General features: G+C 45.0%; 1 protein-coding gene across 1 annotated transcript in view; it reads left to right on the top strand.

The window, feature by feature from the left end:
- Window positions 1-5,933: 5,933 nt before the first annotated feature.
- LOC139419736 (carboxypeptidase Z-like) overlaps window positions 5,934-11,005 on the top strand; it is a 31,191-nt gene continuing 26,119 nt past the window's right edge. Inside the window, exon 1 of the mRNA XM_071169729.1 lies at window positions 5,934-6,184. Within this exon, the coding sequence (XP_071025830.1) occupies window positions 6,073-6,184 (112 nt within the window). The 5' untranslated portion in view covers window positions 5,934-6,072. The remainder of the gene's footprint in view (window positions 6,185-11,005) is intronic.

Genomic DNA, 11,005 nt, shown 5'->3' with positions numbered 1-11,005 from the left:
AAGCAGGACGTTCATACCAGCCTTACAGTACATTAAGCAGGACGTTCATACCAGCCTTACAGTACATTAAGCAGGACGTTCATACCAGCCTTACACTACATTAAGCAGGACGTTCATACCAGCCTTACAGTACATTAAGCAGGACGTTCATACCAGCCTTACAGTACATTAAGCAGGACATTCATACCAGCCTTACAGTACATTAAGCAGGACGTAGTGTACACTACATTTAGCAGGACGTTCATACCAGCCTTACAGTACATTAAGCAGGACGTTCATACCAGCCTTACAGTACATTAAGCAGGACGTAGTGTACACTACATTAAGCAGGACGTTCATACCAGCCTTACACTACATTAAGCAGGACGTTCATACCAGCCTTACAGTACATTAAGCAGGACATTCATACCAGCCTTACAGTACATTAAGCAGGACGTAGTGTACACTACATTAAGCAGGACATTCATACCAGCCTTACAGTACATTAAGCAGGACGTAGTGTACACTACATTAAGCAGGACATTCATACCAGCCTTACATTACATTAAGCAGGACGTTCATACCAGCCTTACAGTACATTAAGCAGGACGTTCATACCAGCCTTACAGTACATTAAGCAGGACGTAGTGTACACTACATTAAGCAGGACGTTCATACCAGCCTTACACTACATTAAGCAGGACATTCATACCAGCCTTACAGTACATTAAGCAGCACATTCATACCAGCCTTACAGTACATTAAGCAGGACGTTCATACCAGCCTTACAGTATATTAAGCAGGACGTTCATACCAGCCTTACAGTACATTAAGCAGGACGTAGTGTACACTACATTAAGCAGGACATTCATACCAGCCTTACAGTACATTAAGCAGGACGTAGTGTACACTACATTAAGCAGGACATTCATACCAGCCTTACAGTACATTAAGCAGGACGTTCATACCAGCCTTACACTACATTAAGCAGGACGTTCATACCAGCCTTACAGTAATTTAAGCAGGACATTCATACAAGCCTTACAGTACATTAAGCAGGACGTAGTGTACACTACATTAAGCAGGACATTCATACCAGCCTTACACTACATTAAGCAGGACGTTCATACCAGCCTTACAGTACATTAAGCAGGACGTAGTGTACACTACATTAAGCAGGACGTTCATACCAGCCTTACAGTACATTAAGCAGGACGTTCATACCAGCCTTACAGTACATTAAGCAGGACGTAGTGTACACTACATTAAGCAGGACGTTCATACCAGCCTTACATTACATTAAGCAGGACATTCATACCAGCCTTACATTACATTAAGCAGGACATTCATACCAGCCTTACAGTACATTAAGCAGGACGTTCATACCAGCCTTACAGTACATTAAGCAGGACATTCATACCAGCCTTACAGTACATTAAGCAGGACGTAGTGTACACTACATTAAGCACGACGTTCATACCAGCCTTACAGTACATTAAGCAGGACGTTCATACCAGCCTTACACTACATTAAGCAGGACATTCATACCAGCCTTACACTACATTAAGCAGGACATTCATACCAGCCTTACAGTACATTAAGCAGGACGTTCATACCAGCCTTACAGTACATTAAGCAGGACGTTCATACCAGCCTTACACTCCAATTGTAACCCAGTAGTAGTGTGAGCTGCTCTCATAAAGTGACATGGAGGCTGTTTCTACAGTCTGAGGCTTTTTCTACAGTCTGACCCTGTTTCTACAGTCTGAGGCTGTTTCTACAGTCTGACCCTGTTTCTACAGTCTGTCCCTGTTTCTACAGTCTGAGCCTGTTTCTACAGTCTGAGCCTGTTTCTACAGTCGGACCCTGTTTCTACAGTCTGACCCTGTTTCTACAGTCTGACCCTGTTTCTACAGTCTGACCCTGTTTCTACAGTCGGACCCTGTTTCTACAGTATGCCCCTGTTTCTACAGTCTGACCCTGTTTCTACAGTCTGACCCTGTTTCTACAGTCTGAGGCTGTTTCTACAGTCTGACCCTGTTTCTACAGTCTGACCCTGTTTCTACAGTCTGATCCTGTTTCTACAGTCTGACCCTGTTTCTACAGTCTGACCCTGTTTCTACAGTCTGAGACTGTTTCTACAGTCTGAGGCTGTTTCTACAGTCTGACCCTGTTTCTACAGTCTGACCCTGTTTCTACAGTCTGAGGCTGTTTCTACAGTCTGAGGCTGTTTCTACATTCTGACCCTGTTTCTACAGTCTGACCCTGTTTCTACAGTCTGACCCTGTTTCTACAGTCTGACCCTGTTTCTACAGTCTGAGGCTGTTTCTACAGTCTGAGGCTGTTTCTACAGTCTGACCCTGTTTCTACAGTCGGACCCTGTTTCTACAGTCTGACCCTGTTTCTACAGTCTGATCCTGTTTCTACAGTCTGACCCTGTTTCTACAGTCTGAGGCTGTTTCTACAGTCTGACCCTGTTTCTACAGTCTGACCCTGTTTCTGCAGTCTGATCCTGTTTCTACAGTCTGACCCTGTTTCTACAGTCTGAGTCTGTTTCTACAGTCTGACCCTGTTTCTACAGTCTGAGGCTGTTTCTACAGTCTGACCCTGTTTCTACAGTCTGAGGCTGTTTCTACAGTCTGACCCTGTTTCTACAGTCTCTACAGTCTGAGGCTGTTTCTACAGTCTGACCCTGTTTCTACAGTCTGACCCTGTTTCTACAGTCTGAGGCTGTTTCTACAGTCTGATCCTGTTTATACAGTCTGAGGCTGTTTCTACAGTCTGACCCTGTTTCTACAGTCTGACCCTGTTTCTACAGTCTGATCCAGTTTCTACAGTCTGAAGCTGTTTCTACAGTCTGAGCCTGTTTCTACAGTCTGACCCTGTTTCTACAGTCTGATCCTGTTTCTACAGTCTGACCCTGTTTCTACAGTCTGACCCTGTTTCTACAGTCTAAGGCTGTTTCTACAGTCTGAGCCTGTTTCTACAGTCTGACCCTGTTTCTACAGTCTGACCCTGTTTCTACAGTCTGAGCCTGTTTCTACAGTCTGATCCTGTTTCTACAGTCTGAGGCTGTTTCTACAGTCTGAAGTCCCCTGTGTTTTCCCCCACGGTGGACGGATTGTGCGCACCGACACGGAGTTCTGTGTGTGTGTGTCTTTTTGTGTGTGTGTGTGTGTGTGTGCTCGGTGTGTGTGTGTGTGTTTTTGTATGTGTCCTTAAGGTATCCCTCCATACCTCAGAAGGCTCCCTGAGTAACATACCTCACATTCCTGGCAACAATGGCTCTGTTTTCACTAGCCTGTTTTATAGAGGGTCTTCAGAAATGTTTTCACTAGCCTGTTTTATAGAGGGTCTTCAGAGATGTTTTCACTAGCCTGTTTTACAGAGGGTCTTCAGAGATGTTTTCACTAGCCTGTTTTACAGAGGGTCTTCAGAGCTGTTTTCAGCAGCCTGTTTTATAGAGGGTCTTCAGAGATGTTTTCACTAGCCTGTTTTACAGAGGGTCTTCAGAGATGTTTTCAGTAGCCTGTTTTATAGAGGGTCTTCAGAGATGTTTTCACTAGCCTGTTTTATAGAGGGTCTTCAGATATGTTTTCACTAGCCTGTTTTATAGAGGGTCTTCAGAGATGTTTTCACTAGCCTGTTTTATAGAGGGTCTTCAGAGATGTTTTCACCAGCCTGTTTTATAGAGGGTCTTCAGAGATGTTTTCACTAGCTTGTTTTATAGAGGGTCTTCAGAGATGTTTTCACTAGCCTGTTTTATAGAGGGTCTTCAGAGATTTTTTCACTAGCCTGTTTTACAGAGGGTCTTCAGAGATGTTTTCACTAGCCTGTTTTATAGAGGGTCTTCAGAGATGTTTTCAGTAGCCTGTTATATAGAGGGTCTTCAGAGATGTTTTCACCAGCCTGTTTTACAGAGGGTCTTCAGAGATGTTTTCACTAGCCTGTTTTACAGAGGGTCCTCAGAGATGTTTTCACTAGCCTGTTTTACAGAGGGTCTTCAGAGATGTTTTCACTAGCCTGTTTTATAGAGGGTCTTCAGAGATGTTTTCACTAGCCTGTTTTATAGAGGGTCTTCAGAGATGTTTTCAGTAGCCTGTTTTATAGAGGGTCTTCAGAGATGTTTTCACTAGCCTGTTTTATAGAGGGTCTTCAGAGATGTTTTCACTAGCCTGTTTTATAGAGGGTCTTCAGAGATGCTTTCACTAGCCTGTTTTATAGAGGGTCTTCAGAGATGTTTTCACTAGCCTGTTTTATAGAGGGTCTTCAGAGATGTTTTCAGTAGCCTGTTTTATAGAGGGTCTTCAGAGATGTTTTCACTAGCCTGTTTTATAGAGGGTCTTCAGAGATGTTTTCACTAGCCTGTTTTATAGAGGGTCTTCAGAGATGTTTTCACTAGCTTGTTTTATAGAGGGTCTTCAGAGATGTTTTCACTAGCTTGTTTTATAGAGGGTCTTCAGAGATGTTTTCAATGGACACTAGTTTTACATTGAGTTGTATTGACAGTGAGTTTGTGTGTTTGAAGTCAAAGTGAACTTTAAAGACATGATTCTAAAATTGTTTCAGTAAGTTATTTATTAACTGTAAAAATGTCAGATAATTAAATGTTATTTTGTTATGACTAATCCTGCATCCCAAATGGAACACTAAACCCTATTCTCTATGGGCCCTGTGGTCTAAAGTAGTGCACCCTATTCCCTATGTCCCCTGTGGTCTAAAGTAGTGCACCCTATTTCCTATTGCCCTGTGGTCAAAAGTAGTGCACCCTATTCTCTATGGGCCCTGGTCAAAAGTAGTGCACCCTATTCCCTATGGGCCCTGGTCAAAAGTAGTGCACCCTATTCCCTATGCGCCCTGGTCAAAAGTAGTGCACCCTATTCCCTATGGGCCCTGGTCAAAAGTAGTGCACCCTATTCCCTAAGGGCCCTGTGGTCTAAAGTAGTGCGCCCTATTCCCTATGGGCCCTGTGGTCTAAAGTAGTGCACCCTATTCTCTATGGGCCCTGGTCAAAAGTAGTGCACCCCATTCCCTATGGGCCCTGGTCAAAAGTAGTGCACCCTATTCCCTATGGGCCCTGGTCAAAAGTAGTGCACCCTATTCCCTATGGGCCCTGTGGTCTAAAGTAGTGCGCCCTATTCCCTATGGGCTCTGTGTTCTAAAGTAGTGCACCCTATTCCCTATGGGCCCTGTGGTCTAAAGTAGTGCACATGCGATTAGCATGAGGTTGAGCTAACGTAGGCTAATGCGATTAGCATGAGGTTGTAAGTAACATGAAAATGAAGAGGCTAAAAGTTTGTTTTTATTTCATATTTTATTTAACCTGGTTGGTAGTGTCATTGGGGGATGCAGAGACAGACTGTCATTGTGGCTTTCCATTTTTAGTTCCGCTGTCTCCTGGACAACCTCTCTGGGACTAAATACACTGCCAAGACTCTTGAGACACACACGTACACACCATGCACACACACACACAAACACAGACCTGAAATTCCTCAGACAGCTTCCAGTAATAAGAGACTCTTCTCTCTGACGCCACAAACTATAAACCAAGGGGTCTTTACATTAAATCCACCCGTTCAACACACACGGTAGGACATGTTCCTCTTTTGTCTTCCCGCCAACACACACACACACACACACACACACACACACACACACACACCCTGGATGTCTTCTGTAATATGATCTACTGGAAGAGTATTCTCCTGATTTTCCTGGCTGTGGGGGTTCAGGGAGACAGACAGGGAGAGGAGAAAACGTTTTTCAACTGTGGGGTAGGAGAGAGAGAGACAGAGAGGTGGGGAGAGAGAGAGAGGGGGGAGAGAAAGAAGAATATGTTTTCAACTGTGAGGTAGGAGAGAGAGAGACAGAGAGAGAGAGGGGTGGAAAGAGAGACAGAGAGAGAAAAAACATTTTCATCTGTGGAAGGTAGACTAGAGAGAACTTTTTCATCTGTGGAAGGTAGGAGAGAGAGACTGAAGAATTTAATCTGTGGGAGGTAGGAGAGAGAGACCGAGGAATTGGATCTGTGGGAGGTAGTGTAGTGTAATTACAGAGTTTATAGCGCCGTACCAAGCCTGCCACATCACTATGGACACAACGGAATATAAGACGTACTTAACCGTTTTTACCCTCTTCTGTGTCCTGTCGATATGCTGGTGTGCACCTCAACGGTTCTGCCAGCCTGGAGACGACAATTCGGGTAAAGTACCACATTGTATTCATTCATCATCCTCATGGCTGGTTACGCATCACGGAGCTATTGAAGTAAGTTACGAGGTCGTTTCTGAGACGATTGTCTTGTCTTTTTTTCCCCCCATGTGATTTTATAAAAGCGTATAGTGTTTGTTTGCTACAGCCTAGCGGTCCATCCATCACTCTACTCCGTGCTTCTACATCTGCATGGCTGCTTGGGGTTTTTAGGCTGGGTTTCTGTATAGAAACGTTAAGGTGCACTGTCCCTTTAAAAATATAACATTTACTCAAACTCAGTATGAGTTTTTCAAGTCAGGTTACTAGTATTTCAAGTCAGGTTACTAGTATTTCAAGTCAGGTTAATAGTATTTCAAGTCATGTTAATAGTATTTCAAGTCAGGTTACTAGTATTTCAAGTCAGGTAACTAGTATTTCAAGTCAGGTTACTAAAAATGTTAAGTCCAAACCACAGTATCCGTTTATAAGTGCAATATAATTGTAGAAAAAATGTCAAAGTAAATGTCATCACAGATGTTGATTCTTCGTCTGTGCTGGTGTCTGACGTTCTACAGTGGCTTGCGAAAGTATTCACACCCTTGGCATTTTTCCTATTTTGTTGCCTTCACAACCTGGAATTAAAATAGTTTTTAGGGGGGGGGGTAATATATAATTTGATTTACACAACATACCTACCGCTTTGAAGATGCAACATCTTTTTTCTTATTGGGAAACAAACAAGAAATAAGACAAAAAACAGAAATTTAGCGTGCATAACTATTCACCCTCCCAAAGTCAGTACTTTGTAGAGCCACGTTTTGCAGCAATTACAGCTGCAAGTCTCTTGGGGTATGTCTCTATAAGCTTGGCACATCTAGCCACTGGGATGTTTGCCCGTTCTTCAAGGCAAAACTGCTCCAGCTCCTTCAAGTTGGATGGGTTTCGCTGGTGCACAGCAATCTTTAACACATATCACAGATTCTCAATTGGATTGAGATCTGGGCTTTGACTAGGCCATTCCAAGACATTTAAATGTTTCCCCTTAAACCACTAGAGAGTTGATTTAGTAGTGTGCTTAGGGTCACTGTCCTGCTGGAAGGTGAACCTCCGTCCCAGTCTCATATCTCTGGAAGATTGAAACAGTCAAGAATTTCCTTGGATTTAGCGCCATCCATCATTCATTCAATTCTGACCAGTTTCCCAGTCCCTGCAGATGAAACACATCCCCACAGCATGATGCTGCTGCCACCACCATGCTTCACTGTGGGGATGGTATTCTCGGGGTGATGAGAGGTGCTGGGTTTGCGCCAGGCGTAGTGTTTTCTTGGATGGCAGAATAGCTAAATTTTAGTCTCATCTGACCAGAGTACCTTCTTCCATGTGTTTGGGGAGTCTCCCACATGCCTTTTGTGGAACACCAAACATGTTGGCTTATTTTTTTCTTTAAGCAATGGCTTTTTTTTCTGGCCACTCTTCCGTAAAGCCCAGCTCTGTGGAGTGTACAGCTTAAAGTGGTCCCAATGGACAGATACTACAATCTCAGGATTATCTTTGGTCTCTTTGTTGCCTCTCTGATTAATGCCCTGCTTTCTTGGTCCATGAGTTTTGGGCAGGTTCTCTTGGCAGGTTTGTTATGGTGCCATTTAAATAAAAATAATAATAATAGATTTAATGGTGCTCCGTGGGATGTTCAAAGTTTCTGATATTTTTTTTATAACTCAACCCTGATCTGTACTTCTCCACAACTTTGTCCCTGACCTGTTTGGAGAGCTCCTTGGTCTTCATGTTGCCGCTTGCTTGGTGGTGCCCCTTGCTTAGTGGTTTTGCAGACTCTGGGGCCTTTCACAACAGGTGTGCATATACTGAGAAGATCAAGAAGATCCACAAACGATTGAATGTACCACTGAGCACTGTCAGGGCAATTATTAAAAAAAAAATATATATATGGAACAGTTGAAAACCTCACGGGTAGAGGACACAAATGCATTTTGCCCCCCAGGAGAGGGAGGAGGATGGTGAGAGTCTGGGGGTTCTCCAGGAGAGGTTAGAGAACCAATGCAGTAGGTTACATAGAGTCTGGGGGTTCTCCAGGAGAGGTTAGAGAACCACTGCAGTAGGTTACATAGAGTCTGGGGGTTCTCCAGGAGAGGCTAGAGAACCACTGCAGTAGGTTACATAGAGTCTGGGGGTTCTCCAGGAGAGGTTATAGAACCACTGCAGTAGGTTAGATAGAGTCTGGGGGTTCTCCAGGAGAGGTTAGAGAACCACTGCAGTAGGTTACATATATTCTGTGGGTTCTCCAGGAGAGGTTATAGAACCACTGCAGTAGGTTACATAAAGTCTGGGGGTTATCCAGGAGAGGTTAGAGAACCACTGCAGTAGGTTACATAAAGTCTGGGGGTTCTCCAGGAGAGGTTAGAGAACCACTGCAGTAGGTTACATAGAGTCTGGGGGTTCTCCAGGAGAGGTTATAGAACCACTGCAGTAGGTTACATAAAGTCTGGGGGTTCTCCAGGAGAGGTTAGAGAACCACTGCAGTAGGTTACAGAGAGTATGTGGGTTCTCCAGGAGAGGTTAGAGAACCACTGCAGTAGGTTACAGAGAGTCTGTGGGTTCTCCAGGAGAGGTTATAGAACCACTGCAGTAGGTTACATAAAGTCTGGGGGTTCTCCAGGAGATGTTAGAGAACCACTGCAGTAGGTTACAAAGAGTCTGGGGGTTCTCCAGGAGATGTTAGAGAACCACTGCAGTAGGTTACATAGAGTCTGTGGGTTCTCCAGGAGAGGTTATAGAACCACTGCAGTAGGTTACATAGAGTCTGGGGGTTCTCCAGGAGAGGTTAGAGAACCACTGCAGTAGGTTACATAAAGTCTGGGGGTTCTCCAGGAGAGGTTAGAGAACCACTGCAGTAGGTTACATAGAGTCTGTGGGTTCTCCAGGAGAGGTTAGAGAACCACTGCAGTAGGTTACATAGAGTCTGGGGGTTCTCCAGCAGAGGTTAGAGAACCACTGCAGTAGGTCACATAGAGTCTGGGGGTTCTCCAGGAAAGGTTAGAGAACCACTGCAGTAGGTTACATAGAGTCTGGGGGTTCTCCAGGAGAGGTTAGAGAACCACTGCAGTAGGTTACATAGAGTCTGTGGGTTCTCCAGGAGAGGTTATAGAACCACTGCAGTAGGTTACATAGAGTCTGGGGGTTCTCCAGGAGAGGTTAGAGAACCACTGCAGTAGGTTACATAAAGTCTGGGGGTTCTCCAGGAGAGGTTAGAGAACCACTGCAGTAGGTTACATAGAGTCTGTGGGTTCTCCAGGAGAGGTTAGAGAACCACTGCAGTAGGTTACATAGAGTCTGGGGGTTCTCCAGCAGAGGTTAGAGAACCACTGCAGTAGGTCACATAGAGTCTGGGGGTTCTCCAGGAAAGGTTAGAGAACCACTGCAGTAGGTTACATAGAGTCTGGGGGTTCTCCAGGAAAGGTTAGAGAACCACTGCAGTAGGTTACATAGAGTCTGGGGGTTCTCCAGGAGAGGCTAGAGAACCACTGCAGTAGGTTACATAGAGTCTGGGGGTTCTCCAGGAGAGGTTAGAGAACCACTGCAGTAGGTTACATAAAGTCTGGGGGTTCTCCAGGAGAGGTTAGAGAACCACTGCAGTAGGTTACATAGAGTCTGGGGTTCTCCAGGAGAGGTTATAGAACCACTGCAGTAGGTTACACAAAGTCTGGGGGTTCTCCAGGAGAGGTTAGAGAACCACTGCAGTAGGTTACATAGAGTCTGTGGGTTCTCCAGGAGAGGTTAGAGAACCACTGCAGTAGGTTACATAGAGTCTGTGGGTTCTCCAGGAGAGGTTATAGAACCACTGAAGTAGGTTACATAAAGTCTAGGGGTTCTCCAGGAGATGTTAGAGAACCACTGCAGTAGGTTACATAGAGTCTGGGGGTTCTCCAGGAGATGTTAGAGAACCACCGCAGTAGGTTACATAGAGTCTGGGGGTTCTCCAGGAGAGGTTAGAGAACCACTGCAGTAGGTTACATAGAGTCTGTGGGTTCTCCAGGAGAGGTTAGAGACTGCAGTAGGTTAGATAAAGTCTGGGGGTTCTCCAGGAGAGGTTAGAGAACCACTGCAGTAGGTTACATAGAGTCTGTGGGTTCTCCAGGAGAGGTTATAGAACCACTGCAGTAGGTTACATAGAGTCTGGGGATTCTCCAGGAGAGGTTAGAGAACCACTGCAGTAGGTTACATAGAGTCTGGGGGTTATCCAGGAGAGGTTAGAGAACCACTGCAGTAGGTTACATAGAGTCTGTGGGTTCTCCAGGAGAGGTTATAGAACCACTGCAGTAGGTTACATAGAGTCTGGGGTTCTCCAGGAGAGGTTATAGAACCACTGCAGTAGGTTACAGAGAGTATGTGGGTTCTCCAGGAGAGGTTAGAGAACCACTGCAGTAGGTTACATAGAGTCTGTGGGTTCTCCAGGAGAGGTTAGAGAACCACTGCAGTAGGTTACATAGAGTCTGTGGGTTCTCCAGGAGAGGTTATAGAACCACTGCAGTAGGTTACATAAAGTCGGGGGGTTCTCCAGGAGATGTTAGAGAACCACTGCAGTAGGTTACATAGAGTCTGGGGGTTTCTCCAGGAGATGTTAGAGAACCACTGCAGTAGGTTAGATAGAGTCTGGGGGTTCTCCAGGAGAGGTTAGAGAACTACTGCAGTAGGTTACATAGAGTCTGGGGGTTCTCCAGGAGAGGTTAGAGAACCACTGCAGTAGGCTACATAGAGTCTGGGGGTTCTCCAGGAGAGGTTAGAGACTGCAGTAGGTTAGATAGAGTCTGGGGGT

Source organism: Oncorhynchus clarkii, chromosome 10, assembly GCF_045791955.1.
Source record: "Oncorhynchus clarkii lewisi isolate Uvic-CL-2024 chromosome 10, UVic_Ocla_1.0, whole genome shotgun sequence".
Classification (NCBI taxonomy): Eukaryota; Metazoa; Chordata; class Actinopteri; order Salmoniformes; family Salmonidae; genus Oncorhynchus; species Oncorhynchus clarkii.
Note: the sequence above shows the minus strand (reverse complement) of the source record. Positions and strands in the feature narration are given on the sequence as shown.